The sequence below is a fragment of the Lynx canadensis genome, chromosome B3 (assembly GCF_007474595.2).
Source record: "Lynx canadensis isolate LIC74 chromosome B3, mLynCan4.pri.v2, whole genome shotgun sequence".
NCBI lineage: Eukaryota > Metazoa > Chordata > Mammalia > Carnivora > Felidae > Lynx > Lynx canadensis.
This window is the reverse complement of record NC_044308.2, coordinates 117,895,207-117,918,844: the sequence shown is the minus strand read 5'-3', so window position 1 is coordinate 117,918,844 and position 23,638 is coordinate 117,895,207. Positions and strand designations below refer to the sequence as shown.

At 48.2% G+C, this 23,638-nt stretch overlaps 1 protein-coding gene across 1 annotated transcript in view; it reads left to right on the top strand.

The window, feature by feature from the left end:
- Window positions 1-23,638, top strand: part of DPF3 (double PHD fingers 3) — a 187,467-nt gene that overhangs the window by 20,395 nt on the left and 143,434 nt on the right. The window contains exon 3 of the mRNA XM_032593533.1: window positions 20,509-20,669. Coding sequence (XP_032449424.1) covers window positions 20,509-20,669 — 161 coding nt within the window. The remainder of the gene's footprint in view (window positions 1-20,508; window positions 20,670-23,638) is intronic.

Here is a 23,638-nt window from a genome sequence, read left to right as displayed (position 1 = left end):
AAGACTCCTCTTCCTTCGTGACCCGGTGCCCTTTAAACAAAGGGGGCAGGTGCCCTCTACCCACTCCCGGGCAGATCTCTGCTGGAGTTAGGTTTCTGCGGGTAGGGGTGGTTTTGTACTGAATCATCAACACACTCATGATTGTGCTTCTGACCACCGACCCTGCTGGCTAGACAGCTGACTGGTGGTGGTGGTGGGGCAATCTGAGCCGATGGCATTGAGCTGTTTTAGTTTTTGATACACTCTGCTCTGTCTCTGTGGACAGAGAAGCCCGTGGAATAGACGATACTATCAGGGAGTTAACTCGGGAGCCATGTTTTCCCACCACTGATGGTAGCAGCCAGTGGAAGGTGGGAACCCATGTCAGAGTAACAACAGCTACTGTTGACTGATCACTCACAGTGAGGTTATATCATGGGTTCTCAGTTATCCGAGGAGGAGGGTCCTATAATCACCCCCGCTTTGCAGATGAGGGAAGTGAACCTCAGAGAGGTCCACAGATGGCACAGCAAGTGAACGAGGGGCCAGGATTCAAACCCAGCACCCTTGCCGCTCCCTTAAATGGTGTGCTGCCTCTCACGTGTGCGCTACGGCCCGGATGAGGCGCTTTTTAAACGTCTGCTGGCTAAGTGAACGAATGACTGTCGCTCAGGCCAGGGGCACCTTTATGAACCCCACCCAGAGGCAGCAGGGTAGACAGAGGGGCTACCAGAAAACCCAGCTGGACAGCAAGGAATTCACTCCTGCAGGTACAAAGATAGCGTGGAGCTGGCTATCTCACTTAGCATCTCCCATCTGGACTTGTGGGGAGGCCCAGCTAAATTCTTGTTGAATTTGGCGGTGCCTTCTATCCAGCGGAGCCCCAGGCGCCGAGCAGGAGGTAGGGACGGTGATCTCTGGAGATCTCCCTTTCCCCTGGGGCTTCCCACCCCCCACCTTTGGATGCTCCACATGGCCCAGCTGGTGATCCAGGGTGGGCGATGGGTGCAGGCTTGATAATTTCCTTTCTTCCCTCCCTGAACACGGATGAGAGAGAAGGGGAGGAGGGGCGTGGTGATAGACATACACTTAGTGTGAAGCGGCAGGGGTCCCCTATGGCCTTTGCCTGTCTAGAAATTACCAGTGTCCCTAATATATGGCAGCTTGTGCAGATGCTTCTTCCGTTTTGCTTTCTTTTGTGTCTTGCTTTTGTGAGAGAGGCGAGAATTTACCACTGATGAGCCTCATGCTATGTAATGAATAGAAGGCTAGTGACCCCAGCTGTCTCCCCCTCCCACCATCCCCAGGAACGTCTTGTCAGCCTTGGCGGTCTTTGCCTGGCCGGTTCCTACGGGCTGCTGCAGCTTTGTTAAATTGCCCCACGGCTCTTGTCTGACACTTTTGGTTTCCTTCTTCTTCAGATCCCTCTCAAGTTATTACTTCATTTGTAGCGGTGGTCAGAGCAAGGAAATTCTATTGATTTTCCTTCTTTTGTTCTCAGTTTCTCCATATATTAATTGGGTCTAATCATGTTCGCCAACCTCCTATCTTTAGGGGAGATTCCGTTTTTGGTGTTTAAGGGGAGGGATAGACAGTGTTTTTGCCTGGAGCGAGAGTACTCAGATTCCAGGACTGCACAGATTTTAGGACGGAACTCAGTTTTGTATTTCAGCAGTATTTTGTTTTCGTCTTTGTTTTATTTTAAAGGTCACTGTCTGTTCTGGGTGTTTCCCGGTCCATGCAACGCCGTAAGAAGCCATTCACCTAGAGGTGTCACATCAGTGATTTAAGATTTGGAGGGGTTGGGGGAGAGGAGGTTCAGGACAGCTCTGGAGATTTGGGCCCCATCTCATGCTGGGGCACTGGAAGCGGCCTCTGCTAATTGGACCTTGTCCTGTCAGGACACATCAGACAGGGCCACGGCGACACCCGAGCTTGGTGGGGGTGGGATGGTCTGCAGTAGCAGGTGTCACTGCTGCCGGGTCCTGGGAGTGCTTTGTTACTCTGGGGAGCACGAGCCGGCCAGCAGTCACGTGGGCCGAGGTCAGGGGGCTGTGCAGAGCCGGGTTCTCCAGGAGCCCAGGAGGGCCAGTACTGAAGTGAAGGCTGTTTGGGGCTGGGTGGTGCCAGAGCTGGTGTGTGTGTGTGTGTGTGTGTGTGTGTGTGTGTGTGTGTGTGTGTCCTCATGAGTGACGATGTTTGTCTTCAAGAATACTCCTAACACTAAAAAAAAAAAAAAAAAAACAAAAACTCCTAACACGAGAAATTTGGTTTTTTTTTCTTTTTCTATCGCCTTCCAAAAAAAAGACAAAACAAAACCCCTTAGTCCTTGAATTGTGTTAAGGGGAGCATAAATTTTGGCTGTAGGGAGCACTCGAGGAAGCGCAGCTCAGCTCCAGGTCCTGAAGCAGGAAGCCTTCCTCCCTTTTTGTCGCTGCCTGGTCCCTCTGCCCTGCCCTTCAGAGTTTCCTTGTGACTGTCCTGGGCTAGGGCCTGCGGGCGTGTTTTGTTGACATGCTGGTGTGCGCCCAAGGACAAGCGCATGGCTCCCTGCTGGCTGTGCAGGAAGGAGCAGTGGGGGCATGTTCCAGGCCCCTGGGCCTGGCGGTGACTGCTGTGGCCAAGTGACGCCGTGTGCCCCTGGGACGGAGTGACTGTAGGCGGCACGGGGCCCTCCACACTCTTTTTCCTACCTCACACCCCATCCGCATGACCCTCTACCGGTCACGGCTGGCCCGTGTCTCTGAGCTGCCTGCCTAGGTTTGAGCACGTGGCCCTCCTACAGAAGGAAGGGATTGGCCGTCGGGCAGTGTGGACCGGTGGGAGAATAAGTCTGTGGATTTGGGCCGAGCTGTGCTCTAATCCCAGCTCTGCCGCCGAGCAGCTCTGTGGCGTTGGTTAAACTCCCTGTCCTCTCTGAGCCTTAGTTTCCTCATCTGTTAATGTAAACTGCGAGTACGGTACCCGCCACAGGGCAGTTGCTTGACAAATTGTACGACGATTATCGAAGCCGTGAGGTCGGCTTTGTTTGCGCTAACAGCACACCGCCTGTGAAGTCCTCCCAACACCCCTGCACAGGACAAGCCTGATCCTAGCAAAGGGGGCCCCCCCGCCTTGGACCTGATGACCTCTGCTGTCATTCTAGTCACGGGTGGACAGCTTCTTGTGTACTTGTAGGGCTTCCCTGGTGCTCCCCTCTTTCCCCGGTTAGCAAAGGGGCTAGTGGAGCCCAGGGAAAGAGTGCAGGCTGCCAGGGCAGTCCTTCAAGCCAGCAAATCAACATTTATTTATAGGTCTTGGAGGGAGACAACAGTGCAGGCAGTGGAGAAGGGCCTGACCGAGGCAGCTGCAGGGGGCAGGGGGCAGGGGGCAATGACAGTGATGGGGGGGCCGGAGGAGGCAGAGAGGCCAGGTGGCATTTGTGTGGTGGAGAGCCAGAGTTCCGGCAGAAAGTGGAAGATTCCAACAGAGGAAACTGAGGTGTGTGTAATAAGATGGCTATTTATAAAAGTGTGGGCAGGGGAATGTACGAGGTAAGATAGCGCAGTACCCTGGGGGCTAGGTCAAGGGGAGAGGGGAGCCGTATGGAGAGGGCTTCCTGACGGGAGCTGTGACCTTCAGTAGACCCGGCGAGGGAAGTGGCTGGGGGAGTAAATGCCCCATCTTGTTCTCTTCCCTCCCTCTGACCTGCTGCTGGCATTCACCGTTGACCCAGGCTGCAGAAGCAGAGGGAAGATGGCAAGCGGCTGACCCTGTGGGACATGCTCCTGGGGGCACAGAGCTGGGAGAAGAGTGGTGCAGAGAGAGAGCCTGGAAGGGCCAGCGGAAGAGAATTGGCACAGAGAAGCAAGGGCTAGGGGAGAAGGAAGGCGGGGGATATTTAGGGGTACATGGGTGAAGAGAGTTGAGTTACCCAGGGGACCCAGCCAGAGGCTCTGTGGCAGAATGATTAATATCATGGCCTTGAGGAGGCAGACAGAATGGGGACTGATTTTACCCCACTTCTGTGTGGTCTTGGGCCGGCTGTTTCACCTCTCTAGGCCTGTTTCCTCATCTGTGACGTGGGAATGATAAAGATACTATTTTCTACCTTGTAGTGGGGTGCCACGAAATACTAAAATACGCTGCAGGATGCCTGGGACACTGGAACTGGGTAAGTGGAGATAGGGCAGATAGAGGGCTTTGACAGAGGTCCAGCTGAGCAGGCCACGAGTATTGTGTAAGGCCCAGTGGGGATATTATGTATCCGACGACTGTATGTCAGGTACCCCTAGTCACTGGGAATGCAGAGGTGAACAAACTAGACCAGTCTGTCTCCCAGGGAGCTTCTGTATCTAGTGTGGAGAGACAGGTAGTAAGTAAAGATTAATAAAATGAGTTTTGGGGTTGGCAAAGTGCTAAAAAGACCAGAAGCCAGAGGGTTGGGGGGGGGGTAGGTAAAGAAAGAGCAAATACTGTACAGAAGGAGTTTGAGGAAGACCTCAAGGAGGCAGGGGAGTGCAGAGCTCACAGAGAAGAAGCAGTGCTCTGTAGAGATGAGGGGAATGTTCCTGGACAGGGCCCTGCGGGTGCCAAGGCCCTGAGGCTGGTGTTTCTGGGGCAGAGAGGTGGCTTGGGGTAATAGCAGCCGCCCCTACGTGGACATGAGGACTAAGCGGAAAGTTCTTAGCCCGTGACTGGCACCTAGCTATGCATGCTCAGGGACCCCGAGTTGTTGGCTGGTATTATTATTACTTTAACAAAAATTATTCTTTTAGGGGCAGCTGGGTGGCTCAGTTGGTTAAGGGTCCGACTTCGGCTCAGGTCACGATCTTGCGGTTCGTGGGTTCGAGCCCCGCGACGGGCTCTGTGCTGATACCTCAGAGCCTGGAACCTACTTCGGATTCTGTGTCTCCCTCTCTCTGCCCCTCCCCTGCTCACACTCTGTCTCTTTCCCTCTCTCTCAAAAGTAAATAGACATTAAAAAAAATTCTTCTTTTATTTATTTTTTTTTTTAAATTATTTTTTTTTTTTTCAACGTTTATTTATTTTTGGGACAGAGAGAGACAGAGCATGAACGGGGGAGGGGCAGAGAGAGAGGGAGACACAGAATCGGAAACAGGCTCCAGGCTCTGAGCCGTCAGCCCAGAGCCTGACGCGGGGCTCGAACTCGCGGACCGCGAGATCGTGACCTGGCTGAAGTCGGACGCTTAACCGACTGCGCCACCCAGGCGCCCCAAAAAATTCTTCTTTTAGAACAGCGTGGCATAAATAAGTGGGTAGGTGTGGTATAAGATGTTCCAGGGGATCAGCAGACATTTACAATTGCCAAGGTGGTGCCGACTGTAGTGTTGAAGAGTCCAGGCTCTGAGATGAGAACGCCTGGTTCAACTCCCGACTTGACTGCTCCCCACGTGGCCCTGGGCCTCCGACTGGAGCTGAGTGTCCTCCTGTCTGTCAGGGGGGAACAGTAACAGCGTCTCTCTCATGGGGTTGCTGCAAAGATGAAGTGCATTATTCTTTCTAAGGCACTTAAAAGGGAGCCTGGGGGGCGCCTGGGTGGCGCAGTCGGTTAAGCGTCCGACTTCAGCCAGGTCACGATCTCGCGGTCCGTGAGTTCGAGCCCCGCGTCGGGCTCCGGGCTGATGGCTCAGAGCCTGGAGCCTGTTTCCGATTCTGTGTCTCCCTCTCTCTCTGCCCCTCCCCCGTTCATGCTCTGTCTCTCTCTGTCCCAAAAATAAAAAAAAAAACATTGAAAAAAAAAAAAAAAAAAAAAAAGGGAGCCTGGCCCACAGCAGAGGCTAGCTGGTCGTACTGTCATTGCTGAGGCTCAGGGGTAGCCCCGGTGCCAGAACCGGGAGCCGAGGGCTCTGTCTGCAAGGAGCTCACGGTTGGGTCCGAGACATGTGTTCAAAGAGATCCCGACCACCGAGGGCGGCGTATGATGGTTATTGAGTAAGCGGCCCGACCGTTATTGGCCCTCCTCAAGGGCTGGAGGAGGGAAGGGAAGACTCTGAGGAGGGCTGTGGAGACAAGAAAATGAAATTAATGCTAACTAGATCTGATAGCATCAGGTGAAGACGAAAGCGATCATATCGGTGCTTCTGCCCTTCCCACGTAGCCTTTTATAGCCATGTGCACATCCCCAGGCCGGGCCCCCTTACCTCTCATATCTGTCAGTTAGGGAGAGCCCCCCAAGTCCCTCTGTCAGCTCCTAGGGGCCCTTAAATCTGCTGCAAGTGGTTGGCACTCTTCTACCCTCGGCTTCCTCTAGGCCAGAGAGAAAAGGAGAGGTTAGAGGTCAGAGCACAGGAGCTGGGGAGCTGGGAGGACGAGGTGGATGGCAGGGTGGATGGAATTAACCAGAACCCTGTGTGTCTGGCAACTGGCAGATTCTTGTGGTAAGATAAGTGGAACCCTCTGCAAGGTAATTATTAGAGAGCATAAATTCCCCAGATAACCTGTCCTCAGAAGAGATATTGATGGCTGTGGGGCATGTGCTGGAGGCTGCCCTCCCTCCACTGATATTGACTCCTGTCCCCCACCTCTTCCTTCCCCCTCCTTTTCCTTCTTTGTTGCCTTTCCTCTGATCAGCTGCCCGTCCGGCCTTCCTCCCCTGCAGGCCTTGGCCTACAGCTCAAGTTGGCTCTTCTGGACCCTTCTTTTCACTCACTTCTTGGCTCTCTAAATGATGGAGGTCCCAGAGCATAGCACGCCCCCCTGCACCGTTACAGTTCAGCAGGATTGGTGGGAGAGGCACAGAGGTGCAGCCCCTGTGGGGAAGAGTTTCAAAGAACGGAAGGAAGCCCCCAGCTTCTCCTGGGTCCAGGTCCTCAGAATGAGCGCTTACTGAGTGCTGTTGGGTCAGCGTCAGGCTCCGTGAAGGGCCAGGCCCGTACCTGGTCCCAGAGATGAAGAGGAGGAAGGTCAAGTGCTCAGCACAGCAGGCAGGTGGTAGGCACCTGTTGGCACCTCTCCCGCTCATCGCCCTTTCCAAAGCCCCCTCTTTGCCCCAAGCCTGTGGGCCTCCCAGGGAGCTCGCACTTTGGCTGACATTCTCTAAGTATTTGTTTAACAACCATAAAAAGAGGCAGAAGGCCTGATGGGGCACAGCTAGAGAAGGAGGGCAGGTCTCTCCTGTGTTGACCTGAGTTACTCAGTTCTGGCCCCAGACCTGTGCCCTAACTCTTGACCCAACTGGATGTGGCTTCTTAGAAGCCCATTTACTGCTTTCGCTGACCATGTTTGGGGTGGCGGGGCTCTTACCTCTCTCTGACCCCCAACAGCTTATCAGTAGAGTGACCTTATCATTTATCAGCCAAGCAAGGGCATTTTTGAGAGGCAAAGCAGGAGTTATTAATAATGATGCCTGCACCTTGATGTGAACTGGGACTGTTCCATGCAAAACGGGTGCTATTTATCAAAGTTCTCTGCCTGAGATAATGCTGATAAATATAAGCTTCTCTAGCTTTCATAATTCTGATGATGGTTTAATCCTGGTGATATTGGATCCTTGGGTGCTGTGTGGCTGCCTTGCCTCACCCGTTAATATGACTCTGTGCATATTTCCATCATTTGGAACATGTGAAGATAATTCTCTAGAGACATTTGACAGGTGGAGCCTGGGGCCCAGAGGGGTGGAGAGACTTGCTGAAGATCCACAGTGACCAAGTTCCGACTTCGACCTGGCACTGAGGTCTACCCTTGATTCCCACATGGGTCTCTCAGGGGCCAAGCCCCATCTCTCCACTCCAGGACACGGTAGCATGTCCTTACCCAAACAGCAAGGGCTGGGATGCATCTGTGAGCCTTATGCTGCCTCTTGGGTACATTCTGGAGAGGAGAGAGAGGATGAGGGAGGCAGGGGGGCACCAGGGGCAAAAGTCTGAACAAGACCCTCTCCTGTGCCTCGTGGTTCCTAATAATGTTACTTGGAATGAGAGGCCAAGGAGGGTTTAGGCACCATCCTGTTTGACAGGGAGCACCCCAGGGAGGGGACAGTGCTCTCAATGTCCCCATTTTCACTCAACAGGAGGCAATGAGGCCTCTGCAACTGTAGGAAGCACGTTTCGCCCATTGGCCAACAGCATTTTCTAATAAAAAAGGGCTTTCGGGAGAGGCTAGAAAAAGAAGTAATTTCCAGTGATGAGTTTTGCATGCTGTAGTTAACAATAATTATTAAATAGGTAGGGTGAGCTAGTGCTTGTTTTCCTTATTGTTAACTGTATTTATGGGTTTTTATTAAGTTGTACCAAGCTGGGATAATTGGGAAATGGTCCACTTGAGCTGTGGGACTCTCGGCCTCCCGTTCTATTTTCTTTCCTTCCAAGGGCGGAGTCTTTTCATCATTTGAGACTTAGGTTGTAAACCAGGAGTTGGCAAACTTTTTTTTCTGTAAAGGTCCAGAAGGCTTCGCAGGCCACGCAGTCACTGTTGGAACTCCTCAGTGCTACCACTGCGGTGCGAAAGCAGCCCAGACCACATGTGAATGAATGCGCATGGCTGTCTTCCAATGAAACTTTATTTATAGGAATTTGTGGGGGCTACATTTGGCCCAGGGGCTGTCATTTGCAAGCCCCTGCTGTAAACAGTGGAGAATTCCTGGAACTCGGAGCCTGGACAGTGAGGATCTAATCTCAGCCCTGCCCCGGTGTGACTGGAGGAAATTACTTCACCTCTCTGGTTATTGGTTTTCCTTGCAGTACAACAAACGCATCACATTAGACAATCTTGAGCACTCCGGGATTCTTATGGTAATCTGGCATTTTCCTTTTTGTCCCTTCAGTCAATGTTCAGAGAGCCACAGGGCCTCTCAAAGCCCATTACCCCTTGTTCACCTTCGGGATGGATTTGGTTTCTAAACCACAAAATAACGTTTTGTATTTCTCTGATGGTATCTTTTCAGGCAGCTCCATAACCAACCTACTTCTTGAGTTACTAAGAGGGGGCTCTGTGACAGGCTGTGTGACTAACAGTGCTTCTGGAACTGTTTGGCAGTTTGGGAAACCGAGGCACAAAAAAAGAAAAATGGCTAAGGCTGCCTAGCAAATTTGGTGATGCTCTTAGAGAAACCTGGTGCCTCCAAAAAAGTAAGTGTTGTTTAGGCTATTCCAGTTCTGGAGGCTCAATCTTGGTGAAGGGGCAGCAGTTGCCATGAGAGGCTGCTGGGGTCGTGGCCAAGAACAGGGTTCTGGACTGAAATTGCCTGGGCTTAGGTCTTCGCAGCAGCCCCGAACACCCTTGGCAAATCACTGAAAACTCTCTGTGCCTCAGTTTCCTAATCTGTGAAATCAGGGGGAATAATCAGAGGGGGTCGTGTGGGGACGAAACGAGATCATCCGTCAGGTGCTTAGAACAGTACCTGGCACACATAGTAAATGCTCAATAAATGGCAGCCAGGCCACTGTTATTTTTGTTATCACCGTCTTGTCACCCTTCTATAAATATGTCGAGGATGTTTCTTCCTCATTTTGATATTCGACTCTTCTTCAACTTTTGGATTGGAGATGTGGGCTGATCTGTATGTCAAGTGACTCTCGGTGAGATGGAAGGATTGGGGGAAGAAGACAGGGAAGGGGGGAAGGTGCGGGGAGGGAGGGAGGGAACTTGGAAATAGCTCCACGAGGAAAGGAGGGTCAGATTTTAAATACAGTCACATCCCCTTATATTGTTGGGCCGGGAAGAAAAATAGACTTCCCTTCAGCAGCACGGAGGTTCTGGTATCTTTTGTTCTTATCCCAGGACGTGGAGGTTATGAGGGCAGCTTTAGGTATTTCTAGGGTGACTCACCTTTTGGTTTTGGCTTTGTTAGTTTCCCAGAATATTTCAGTCTTCCCTACCAGAGGACTTAAATTTGGCAACATGACCAGCCTCTTGGTCAACCTGGCTTTGTTCTGTCCTTGTTAAAAGGTTTACAAGCGTGTGGCTCAAAAACCAGCAGGCCCGAGGCAGTTTTCTCAGAGGGCCACCAGGAGAAATTGGGGTGACTCTCAACCTTGTGGCAGGTTAAATGAGACTCAGTGCTTCTTTGTTTGGCTTGATGTCCCTTAGAAGGGCGGCCTGGAGATCATTTGGTCTGCAGGGCGTTTGCTTCTGCCGGCTGATTTTAACCAACTCTGACAGGAGGGCAGAGGCCCCCAAGCGAGGTCAGGACCACAAATCCCATCCCAGCAGGTGCATGATGGGGAGACAGCGCCCTCCGGATGACCTTCAAGTTCCCATTGATTTCCCGTCAAGCGATGCTTCCCCACCCCCCATCCTGCTCCTGTCCCTGCCACTACCCGTAGGCTCGGGGCTCTGGAAAGAGACATGGACCAGTTCTCTGGGAAAGAACATGCAGAGGAGGTTAATTTAGAGACACGTCCCTTCAGGAAACTGGAGTAGGTACTTTGGGGACCATCTTCTGGCACTGCTAGTTTACAGTGCCGGCATGAGGCCTGGAATGTTCTTTTTGGGCATGGACAAGAAGGACTGATGTCATGAAGGGCATCATTTAGCCTCTTGGCCACACTTCTCTCCAGGTTTGATAGTGTGCAGGTGGCATTGTTGGGGTATGAGCAGGATTCAAGCACGGACAGCAGAATGGGCCCCTAAGCCACTGATGACTGTGTTGGGCAGGGAGGGTCAGAAGTGAGAAGGTCGTGGGTGGTGTCGCTCTCATTCCCTGTGCTGGGGGCCTCCCCCTAGGACTGACCTTCTTGTCTTCTGGAAGGCCTGTCTTCCATACCATTCAAGTTGTCTGTTGCAGGTAGCCTGGATCTTTCACTTACTTTGTGTGGTGTTATATGTCGAGTGATTCCCTATGTGCCAGACCCTGTGTTAGGTTCAGAGAGTGGTAGACAAGAGAAATAACGACCCTGCTCTCATGGAATTCATAATGTAGAGACAATCAGCAGGCAAAGAAAAAACAGAAAAAGTTTGATAGCGGTATGATGGAAAAAAACCCAAAACTAAACCAAAATAGAACGAGACATAGCAAGGACTGGGGCAGGAGTGGAGTAAGGTGGGCTGCCTTAGGGTGGGTCAAAGAAGACTCTTCTGGGGAGAAGCCAGCCATGAGAAGATCTGGGGGGAACTGTATACCAGAAAGAGGGAATAGCATATGCAAAGGTCCTGAGGTGAGATGATTCTGGCATATTAGAGGGACATAGAGAAGTTTAGTGAGGATGAAGTTGAGTAGGTAAGGGGGGCAGGAGACAGGGGAAGTAGGAAAGGTGGGCATAGCCAGACAGTCTGGGGGGCCTATAGCTACGGGAAGGAGTTTGGATTTTATTTCGAGTGCGGTGAAAGCCATTGGGGGGATTTAAGGAGGAGAATGTCAGGATCTGATTTCCATTTTAAAAAGATCACTTGGACTGCTGCGTTGAGAATTGACTACAGAGGATGTGTTCTTTGTGGCTGTGTTTTAAATGCCAGGCCAATATTCTTTTTATCAGGGAGGGCAATCTTGAGGCCCTTGTATTCCAGCAGCGAAGATGGGGTTGAGGATGTGTTTGTCCAAGAATTGTCTCTAATCAATGGCCTGCTTCTACTGGCAGGCACACCCAGGGGACAACATATTGGTGCCCAGCTCATAGCTGGGGTTTCAGAGAGGACTCAGTCTGTGAACCAGGGAAACTAAAAATCCGTTCTCAATCAATGAAGTTTCTGTGATGTGTGTGTGTTTTCTTTCTAGGTGTGCTTCACCCTAAGATAAAGCAGTCTGTCTCTTTTTTTTTTTCCCCCACTTTTGAAAGTTGGTTGCATTCTACACATACTTTAGCCTCCAGAGGAGAGATTTATTTTGTCATGTCTGGCTGCCATTTGAAAGGCAAACCTTGGATACAAGAAAAGCTACAGTCTTCTTCCTCCCCGGAGCATCCCCCTTTCCTGACCAACCCCCCCCCCCCGCCCCCCACACCCCCATTATTTACTGGAAGGAATCATCCTTTTTCCCTCCTGTCTCCAGTCTCTTGTCCTTGGCGGCCCCTTGACTTCGACCCTGAGTTGCGTATGTCATCAGAACACCCAGTGGCAGCTCGGAAATCATGGCCAGGTTCAATATAAATTCCGTCTTGCTTAGGCAGCTTTGCATAATAAGTCCCTGAAAAGTCTTCACCGGAGTAGATGCCGGAAAAGGGATTTATTGGGTCTAGCAGGCCTGAACATCAGACTGCATGGCATTTAAGTCATGAGAGGAGTTTCAGGGTTCAAATTCTTCATCTGACTTGGCTTTCGTGAAGCAATACCCTGGCCCCCAAGGTGCCTTTCCGGCGATGTGTTGAAGGTCAGAGTTATTGCTAGAGTGACCACTCAGAGAATGTCAGGATCTTCTCCATACATTTGCCTTAAAGCAGGCCTCGCGGTTGTTTTGTTAGGGATGAGGGCTTCTGTGGGACTAGCCTGCAACAGGGCAGTGCTGCTAGGTTGATCCACGCCAGTTGCCAGAGAAAAAATTTCAGGAGCAAACCCAGCTGAGTTAAAGTCAGTTAACTGGGCTCTCCTGCTCTGCCCTTAGAACATGGCCAAAGAACATCACAAGGCTCTCTTGTTCTTCCCTTTGCTTTGGAGGTTGGTGAGCCATCATTAGGCCAGTGAGTCTCATATTTCTCAGAATCACCGGAAGGGGGGGGGGTGTCTGTCAAAAATACGGATGTCTGGATCACATGCCAGACCTCCAGAATCAGGATTTCACAGCCTCCCCCACCCCCACTAGTTCTGACACAAACCAAAGTTTGAAAGCCACTCCCTAGAAGATTCTTCTGGAGAGTGAGGTGATGGCATTCTTGATAAGCACCAAAGGCTCATTTCCTGCACCAGCTGAGGAAGAGTTCATCCTCTTGGGGTGGTCTGTTGACAGCCCAGTGTTCAGGGAGCTTGTGAAGTTCAGAGAAGGGGGAGATGAGTTCTTTGTCTTGCAGAGAGGCGTGAATATCACAGATGGAGAAATGAAAATCTTGAGAGCTGAGGTGATTTTTTCTCTTTATGGGATGACTGGGAAAATTCAGTAAGATTTGAACCTGTAGCATATCTGTTTTCAGTTGCCTAAGCCTGGGCTCTGGAGAAGCCAGGTAACTTCAGGCTCACCTCATTTGCGTATGGAGAAAGAATGTCCCAAGTATCTCTCAGCTGTGAAGCTTCCATTAGGGTGGCCTGACGTTTCTTTTTTTTTTTTTTAAATCTTATTTTTTATTTTTTTAAAAGGTACATCCAAATTAGTTAGCATATAGTGCAACAATGATTTCAGGAGTAGATTCCTTAGTGCCCCTGACCCATTTAGCCCATCCCCCCTCCCACAACCCCTCTAGTAACCCTCAGTTTGTTCTCCATATTTATGAGTCTCCTCTGTTTTGTCCCCCTCCCTGTTTTTATATTATTTTTGTTTCGCTTCCCTTATGTTCATCTGTTTTGGCACTTAAAGTCCTCATATGAGTGAAGTCATATGATTTTTGTCTTTGTCTGACTAACTTCACTTAGCATAATACCCTCCAGTTCCATCCACATAGTTGCAAATGGCAAGATTTCATTCTTTTTGATTGCCAAGTAATACTCAATTGTGTACACACACACACACACACACACACACATTACAATAATACTCCATTGTGTGTATATATATATTATATATATATATATATATATATATATATATATATATATATACCACATCTTCTTTATCCATTATCCGTGGATGGACATTTGGGCTCTCTCCATACTTTGGCTATTGTTGATAGTGCTGCTATAAACATGGGGGTGCATGTGTCCCTTCAAAACAGCACACCTGTATCCCTTGGATAAATGCCTAGTAGTGCAATTGCTGGGTCGTAGGGAGGCTGCACCAGCTTGCATTCCCAAGGATGGCCTGACATTTCAGTCAAGGCTTATCACACGCTTCTGCAGTCCCAGCACTGTGCTTGGTTGGGTAGCATGGAAATATATAACTCTTAGTTCCTGTCTTCAAGAGTCTTATGATCTAGTTGGGTGGAGAGACATAAGGGGGATGGTACGGACTGGCCAAACATGGCTGAGACTCAGGGAGCCCTGAGAAGGCAGAGAGCAAATACTGTTGGCAGGGGTCACTGGGGAGGCTTCCTGGAAGAGGCAGGCCTTCAGCCAGCCCTTGAACAGATTACGATTAGCCAGGCTAGGGGCAAGAGACAAGAATTATAGGTGGGGGGAAAGACCTGAGTAAAGTATTTTGTTGGGGTCCAAGGGTAGGGCTATCTGATTCATGTATACAGGAAGGTCAGATGAGGATTCATTCATTCATTCATTCATTCATTCATTCATCATTCAACCCAACATGGCAAGCTCTGTGTTGGGCTTGGGGATAGAGCAGCAAATGAGCCAGGCACTGTTTCTGTTCTTGGGGTAGGCTTTGGACTGCTGGGGTCATCATGCAATGGCTACTCAGCTCTCCTGGTTGCCTGAGGTTTTGGGACAGAGGCTTGGGTTGGCACTTGCCAGCCTCAAAGACACTGCAGCAGTGAGTGTGGCGTGTGTATGTCGTGTGGAGGGCGTCAGCCAGCTGAAGAAGATGGTGTGTCACACAGCCAGGGACAGAAGATGCTGCTCTTTGGGGGAAGGAGAAGGGAACCACCATTGACGAAAGGCATTTCCCTCCGTGCGTCAGACGTTTTCTGTCATTTAGTTCTCTCACAGACCTGAAGTAGGCGTTGTGGTTAAGTAGAGCTGAGGCTTGGGGAGGGTAACTGACTTGGCCTGAGGTTGTAGCCAGTCAGCCATGGAGCTGGATTCAGATCTGCCTGATTCCAAGTCTCTGTTCTTTCTGTTCCACCCCAATCCCTCGGCTCTCCAAGGGCCCTGTCGTCCTCCAGAGGAGTTTGGGCACCAGTGGGAGCCATCTTGGCTTCCATCCTGAGGAATGAAAGACAAAAAACTGAGCTCCAGGGATATTCCTTTTTGTCAGGATGGGTGGGAGAAGAGCTGCAGTGACTATAGTCGGGGGCTGCTGCAATGACCCAGGAGCCCACGGGCGATGACTCAATGGGACTGGTTGCAGACATTCTCTCAACATTTTTTGGAAGTTGTGAGTAGGCAGCCGTGCAATCGAAATCACCAACGTATACGTGCAACAAACTCTGAAGACTGTCTTAATATAAACATCTACCATAGGTATATGAGTTGTTGTTGAAAGCAATTCATCTGTGTGCTGGGCTCTGTGCTGGACACTGGGGATAAGTCAGGAAAACAGCGGGCTTGCAGGGTTACCGGGTTACACTGCCCCAGGGGGTGCCGTTCACATTGAAGTTTACATGAATGGTGCCCCTGGGCAGGTGGCTACGTGCAGTGGCCCCGCAGATGGTCTCTGCCCTCAGAGACTTTACAGTCTTGTAAAGAAGACAAATATTAAACATTGAATGGAATTGAAACTAACGTTATGAATAGTAGTATTATTGCCATCTTTGTTGGGAGAGGGCAGAATGAGGGAAGAAGAGGACTGGAATCTTGCTCTCACCATTCTCTGCAGGCGTTTCCTATTTTATTTTATTAGTTGTTTTTTTTTTTTTTACCGTTTATTCATTTTTGAGAGACAGAGACAGAGCGCAAGTGGGGGAGGGGCAGAGAGAGAGGGAGACACAAAATCTGAAGCAAGCTCCAGGTTCTGAGCTGTCTGCACAGAACCTGACCTGGGGCTCAAACTCATGAACCGCGGGATCAATGACCTGAGCCGAAGTCGGACGCTTAACTGACTGAGCCACCCAGGGGTTCCAGGCCTTTCCTCTTTTAAATATCAGAAACACTGCCTTAGCTTGGACTGCTAGAGCAGGATGCCATAGACTGAGTGGCTTAAACAACAGATACTTATTTTCCACAGTTCTGGAGGCCGGGAAGTCTGAGATAAGGGTGTATTCTTGCTGGGTGCTCACATGGCAGAGAGAGAAAGAGGAAGAGAGAGGTCTTTCTCCTGTCCCTTCTTATATAGGGGCACTAATCCTATCATGAGGACGCTGTCCCCACGACCTAATTACCTCCCCAAGGCCCTGTATCCAGATACTAGAACATTGTGTGTGTGTGTGTGTGTGTGTGTGTGTGTGTGTGTGTGGAGGGGGGTGGGTGTTAGGGCTTCAACACATGGATTTCAGGGGAAACAGTTCAGTCCGCAGTAAACCCTAACCCTGGCTTTCTTTGAAGGGCAGCTTTAGGAAGAGTGTAACTAACTCTGAGGAAAATGAAAAGGTTCCTCCACCTTGCCAAATATTGCCCCCTGCTTGCTAGTTATAAAATGCTATGTAAATGGGAACCGGCTTTCTGCGGTGCAGTTAGAGTTAAATATATTTAAATGCAAACAAGAGGAAGTTAGCATATCGGTGTAGATGCGTCTTAATGTGTATTTGTGGGTGGTGGTGGCAGTGTGGGCAGCTGGGTGAGACAGCAGGAAATCCAGGTGCCCACAGAGAACAGGAGGGGCCGATGGGGGGAAGGAGGGGCCGAAATCCTGCCACAGGCTAGGGCTTCTTGTTATCTCTGCTTATCTCTGTTTATGTGCACAAATAGCAATGATGGGCCAAGGTCCTGTTTTTACTGTCAAAGGGGACTGGTGGACGGCATCAGGGATGGAAAGAGGGTGACACCCTGAGAAATGCAAGAACCCAGTGCCAGATGGGATGAAGGAAAGGGGAAGGCCAAGGACACCTTGCTAGGGAGAGAAGAGCAGTGTTCTCTCACTGCCGTCTCCCCACACACCCTCCCAACCCAGAAGAATGGCGACTCTGGGGAGGAAGCAGGCTGCTGGCAGGAGATGAGGAATGTGCTTTTGGACACGTGTTTGGGGTATGACAGGACACCTGTTCTTGGGTCAGAACACAGGAGCAGAGGGACAGTGAAGAGGGAGGGGCCCCAGGTATCTGCGTTGGACGGTTGGACTTAGGAGTCAGCTCAGGACAGTGGACACGGAATCTAAGAGAACGGGCACAGTCTTGAGAGACAGAGAGACAAAGGTGGATGCATGAGGAAGAAAAGGAGCAGAGGGTCCGTGACGGGCTCTGAAAATCACATTTGGAGCCTGGTTGACAGTTATTTTGGAGAAGTCTTATTTTGACCCCTCTGAATCCTGACTGGTTCCCTGGAATCCAGTTTTCCACAGGTATGCTCAAGGAGGGTCACTGGAAAGCTCTGGGGGCTGAAGCTCCCTCACTCCAGATGTGATCGCTAAGGGATCTCCCCCCTCCCAGCGGCCCCCAGAACTGGGCAGTCAGCACTCCTTCAAGCCATAGGCCATGGGGGGCTCCTGCTCTGGCGGAGAGCCTAGCAATTTGTTCCTCTTGCCTTTCCTGCTTCTGATTGCAGCCTTGGGTAGCCCGAAGTAGGCTGTTGATGAGAACATCATTCTATTCTGCCTTGTGCCAGCTTCTTCCAGCCCAAGACATCTATCATCCCGTGGCAATCCGGCCCCCTTGGTTTGATGCAGACAGGTGATGGCTGAGGCTGGGCTGTGCCTGACCCAGCCTGGGGCACGCTCCACAAAATGAGTCATTCCCTGCCAGCCTTTCCCTGCTCCCTCTGCCCCTCACAACTTGAATGCAAATGTCACCCCTGGGATCCTATCATCGAGGGATTTTTTTTTTTTTTTTAAAGAAATCCCATATTGAAAAGGACATTTGTCCTCTCTCCTGTTTAAATTGCTTTCCACGGGTTAGGGAGACCTGGCCATCGATTTTCTTCTAGAGAGCAGAACGAGCCCTGTGAAGATTTTGGCTAATTAACTTTTGGAGAGGCGCTGCTTGAATTTATCAAAAAGGTTGAAGTCTCTCTTCTCCTCCCACATCTTGAAAAAGGCTTTAAACTTTTGTTTCCAAATCTCTGCCAATGCCTGGACTGTTTAAAAGTGAGTTCCCTGGAGACAGTGGCAGAGAGGGTGTTAGATGTCACATTTTTGCAGGTCCAGCCTGTAATACAGTTGTTCCAGTCCGAAGAAGGTTTTTTTTTTTCTGTTTACATAAGAGAGGTATCGTTCACACCAAGATTACATTTAAAAATACACATTCCCCCCCAGCATGCCTGTTACTAATAGCATTGCATGTTACGGAAAGTGGAAAATATTTAAGATGAAATTAATTTTCACCCAGCGCACCACTTTGTTTGACTTTCTCGTTCCATTTGGTGTGGGGCACGGACTTGGCCAAACTCACTTTCCCTTCCAGCAACTTCATTTTCTTGTTCCTCTCTTTGGGATTGGAGTTGTTGGAAGCCAGTAATGAGCGTATCGGGAAAAGTCTAATTTGAGATCCCTCTGTAGTTTCCTTTTCTATTGGCTTCCAGAGTTTGTTTTGAAAACGGAAACCTTCCTGTCGCCAGCTGATGAGTTGTAGTGTGCCATCTTCTTTTTTCTTATGGCTTCTCCTACAGCAGAATTTTTGGAGTTGGAATAGTTAACATCTATTTTGGCCATCTGTCAAAAGATCGTGGGAAACCAGATGACTGTTTCTCACATCGGACACCTCTCTGTTATGTGTTCTTGTCAGTTCTCATCAACTGATTGCTGTTGCTCATCAACTGGTTGGTTGGTTGCTGTTTCATGAAGAAGCTGGAGCATCTAGGACACTCTGGACAGGCTGTGTGTCATCTTACCTGGGCTGAGCTGCCTGTGAAAGTTCTGGCACACTGGACTATGTCGCCTTAGCAGTGGAGGCGTTTAAGCTGGTGGGACACAGATGTGAACGCTTTGTAGGAAATGGTTCTTTATTTTTGATCAATCTCATGATCCTTGTTACCATCTTTGATTACATCAGCTCATGTTCTGTTTTATAGCATTTTAATGGGCTTCCACCCCCCCCCCATTCATTTCCAGCTGTGTGGCTATTATAATTTGATTACAGTTTGGTTTTGCAACTGCTGGGATACTTTCTGAGCACATTATGCCTTCCTTGTGAAACTGAAGATGTTCAGAGGGGGAAAAGGAGCAAGGGGACTTTTTTTTTTAGGAGTTATGTCAAATAAGTAATTTCCAAGAGATGCCTCAGAAGCTTCAATGGTTGTATCTTCCCAGAATAAGAAATTTGCTTTAAACTCTTGGTGGACCCTGACCCACTGACTTTTTTAAAAAACACTATAGAAAAATCCCTCTAAAATTTTGCTTTCTTTAGTCCTCTAAATATTTTTGTTAAGAAATATACTATTCTCAACTTAGAGACTTTCTCACCCCGATTTTGGCCTCTTCAAATCTATGCAGAACCAAAACAAAGGGACATTCATAATGTTGCTTCAAAATGAGCTACCTGGTTCTCCCTTCTGGCCCTGTAATCCCTCTGGCTCCCCCCTTCCTGCCTTTCCCTCCCCTCCCCACAAAGAAGTACAAGTCTACCTGGCACAGGTTATGTTATTACATTTGTATTTCCTTGAGCCATTTATTAACCTCCCACATGTGCCTGTCTTTGATTTGGTAGGTATTTGATCTCACTGATTTTTTTTTTAATATTTGATCAGTTTTACCAGTGTTATATTTTTGGTCTTTGAAAAGGGTATTATCTTAAAATTAGCAGCATCACCACATGTCCAAGGATACTAAAGATTCAGTAACATAAAATTTGCTGGGCTTAGATCACCACTCCAACAAACCAGAAAGGTCTTTCTCTTTGTGTTTTAGATTTCAGGGATTGAATTATCTTGACTTCAAAATGCAACTATTATACATCCTTCCTTTACTTTCAGTTAGGAAGTTATTTTTTCTTTATTTTTCTATTTTTATTTTCTTTATTTTTTATTTTCTTTATTATTTATTTTTAAAAAAATTTTTATGTTTATTTATTTTTAAGAATGAGAGAGACAGAGAGTGAGCATGGGAGGGGAAGAGAGAGAGGGAGACACAGAATCTGAAGGAGGCTTCAGGCTCCAAGCTGTCAGCACAGAGCCTGTTGCGGGGCTCGAACTTACGGAACATGAGATCATGAGCGGAGCTGAAGTCGGACGTCTATCCGACTGAACCACCCAGGCGCCCCAGAAGTTATTTTTTAAGTGTGTGGTTTTAAAAGACTGGTTCGTGCCCCTTTTCGCCTCCTTTCCCCATGATAGCTTTACTTTTATGGGATATTTCCTCTGTCTTGCTGGTCTGTGTTTATGTGGGGTGTTTCTCTCTGATTGCAATGGAAATCTGTGCATCCATGCTTTGGGGTTTGGGTTCACTCTAGAGTGCCTTTGCTGGCAATTACTGAGAACAAAGTGTGGTTAATGTAGGATCTTAATAAGGGGGCTCTAGAAGCCTGAGGTCCTGGTAGATCTCATGTAGAAGATTGTTCTAGAACCACCTCTAGAGGTGGGACCTCATGCTTCCTGGAGTGGGAACTTGTTACTTTTACTAGTGGTTTATCTAGGGGCCCTAGGCTCTTGGTTACAGGGGATTCTAAATTCCCTGGTGATTTTGGCATGGGAAATAGAACCTGGTTGAGACCTGACACCAAGTTGGATTCCTCCCCTCTCTTGGTACTCATTGCCTTGGTCTCCAGATACGCAAAATCTTCCCAGGGAGGTAGGTGGGTACCATCACTTATCCTCTGGGGGTGTTTCTGTTTTCCCTGGCCTCATTCCTCCTCCGTCTCTCTCCCCTGCTGATAGACTCGGGGACCAGTTCTACAAGGAGGCCATCGAGCACTGCCGAAGCTATAACTCGAGGCTGTGCGCAGAGCGCAGCGTGCGTCTCCCTTTCCTGGACTCGCAGACCGGTGTGGCCCAGAACAACTGCTACATCTGGATGGAGAAGAGGCACCGTGGCCCAGGTAAGCCACGCCACCCTGGACATGTTCTGGCTTCCAGTCTGGAGGGAGGGAGGACCAGCCATTGGGAATCTCCGCAGTGATGCTGGGGAAAGGCAAGCTGTACAGCAGGCTGGGATACTCTCATGAAACTCCACTGATTTATAGCTCTAGGCACATGTCCCAAGGATGATGGAGGGGAGGGGCAATGGAGCCTTGTTGGCAGGGGTGGGGGGGGAGGGGGACAGAGTGAAAGAACTCAGGATTTAGCCCCCAAAAGGGAAGGTTGAGGGCATGGCATCCACCTCATCCTTTGCCCTTTCTGTAGTTCAGTGGTTATTAGCTGGAAATCTGTAGTCAGATCTGGGTTGGAGGCTTGGCTTTATCATCAAACCAAGATCTCTCCCTCAGGTTCCTCACCTGCGAAATGGGAATAATAATAGTTTTCACTTTAGAATTTTGTCAGGATTGCATGGAAATATTCAGAAAAAATGTATGAGTCAGCACCTAGTAACTATGTGCTCCCAAAATGCTGGCTATTATCGTTGATATTCCTACTATTATTATCATGACACTAGTCTTCTAGGCTCCAGAGAACACCATAAAGACCAACGGGTGGAGATTAGGGAGGCAACCAAAGGAATGCAGTTTTCTGGCTCTCTGTGGGTCTATTTTAGAAAGTTTTTATGATGAAAAATTTCAAACCCGTACAAAAGTGGAGAGAATAGTAAAACGAATGTCCATGTATTTATCACCCAGTGTCAACAATGATCAACTCATGGCCAGTCTTGTTTCATTTATACTCACCTCCCACTTTCCTCCTTGACCCTAGGTTATTTGGAAGCAAATCCAAGGCAACATGTTATTTCATCTGTAAATTTTTCAGTATGTATCTCTAAATGGTAAGGACATAAGCAGACATGCCCACGATGGCTATCAAAGCTCCAAGGTAGCAATTAGACCTTAACAGAATCACATATTGGTTCAACATTTATTTCCCCCTGGTAGTTGAAATCAGAATCCAAAGAGGAATCCTATGTTGCAATTGGCTGAGGTATTTCTTAAGTCTCTTTAAATCTGTAGGTCTTGGCGTGTGTTTGTCTGTCTCTCTTTCTCTCCCCCTTGCATGTTGTTTATGGAAGAAACTGAGTTGTTTGCGCTGTAGGGTTTCCAGAGTCCAGATTTTCTGATTGCATCCCCATGGTGTTATTCTTGGGAATTGGTTGTTAAGACTAGAGACCTGAGCAGATTCAGGTTCAGCTTTTTGGGGCAAGAACAACTCCTAAGTGGTGGTGTGTTATTTCCATCAGGAGGCTCATGGTATCTGGTTATCTCTCTTCTATTAAAAATTTTTTTAAAAATGTTTATTTCTTTTTGAGAGAGAGAGAGAGAGAGAGAGAGAGAGAGCAGGGGAGGGGCAGAGAGAAAGGGAGATACAGAATCCGAAGCAGGCTCCAGGCTCTGAGCTGTCAGCACAGAGCCCGACGTGCGGCTCGAACTCACGAACCGTGAGATCATGACCTGAGCTGAAGTCTGATGCCTAAGCAACTTAGTCACCCAGGCACCCCAAGTTACCTCTCTTTTATTGATGTTAGCAGCCCTTGATGGTAGTTGCCTAGATCCTTTATTCTGTTAAGGGCTGCAAAAAACGTGACATTTAATTCAAGGCTGTCACTAATTCTTCATTTATTAGCTCTGTAACCTCTATAAAGTGAAATATCTCCTCATTAAAATTTTGGTTATTGTGAGGTATAGTTCACATATGACAGGCAGGATAAATAATTTTGCCCCTTTATTTATCAGTTTATTTTATTTTATTTTTCATCATTGTAAGTATACTCTAATCTCCATCCCTTGTTTCACCCCTCTCCCTTCCACCCAACCTCCCCTTTGCTAACCATCAGTTTGTTCTCTATAGTTGAGACTCTGTTTTTTGGTTTCTCTCTCTCTTTCTCTCTTTTTCTTTGTTTGTTTGCTTTATTTCTTAAATTTCACATGAGTGAGATCATATGATATTTGTCTTTCTCTGACTAACTTATTTTGCTTGGTGTTATACTCTCCAGCTCTATCCATGTTGTTGCAAATGGGAAGATTTCATTCTTTTTTATGGCTGAATAATATTCCATTGTGTACATATACCACAACATCTGTACTCATTCACCTACCGATGGACCCTTGGGCTGCTTCCGTAATTTGACTATTGTAAATAATGTATTCACCAGTTTTCAAAATAAAGAGTTGGTTCCCTAATATTTACCAAAAGTGATTAATAAAGTTACTATTTTGTTGAGTGCCATCATGATTTCACAGATTTAAACACCATGGATACATTTAACCCATTGGAGCTATTATTCTTATTGATGCTTAAATTGTCCCATCTTTGGCCCATAGGGGTTTGGGCCAGTGCTGGTGTTCTAAAAGAACCCCAGTAGTTTCTGATGGCTTCCTTGGTATCCTAATATTAAGACAAATGTTTTAGGCTTATTTTGTACATTTCCTGCCCAGATCTGGAATTAGCTATTTCTATAAGAAATCCTGTTGCCTTTTTGTAGGAAATGTTATTTGAAGACCATAATCTGATCGTGCTTCTTGTTCCTGGGTTGGTTGTTGTTTCTAGGACTTTTCAGTGAGTGGATCTAAGAAATATGATTTCTTTTTTTTTTTAAAGAGAAAATACATTATGAACTTATATTTCCCATTCAATTCAATTTTACACAGTTTTTCTGAACTGTCTTAATTGTCTCTCCTTTCTCCAACTCTAAAAAAATCCTGGCTCTTAATGATGCTGACATAATTATTTATTTGCTTCCCCCTGCCCCCCACATACATATGAGTATCAAATAAAATTAGACTTCCAACGATACAATTACTGAACATATTTAAGGTTTTTCTTCTTCTTCTTCTTCTTTTATTTTTTTTTGCAATTCTTTTTGTCCTTAGGGCATTGCCTATTAAGGATGTAGAGTGAAATTACTGTGTTTTAAGGTCACTTG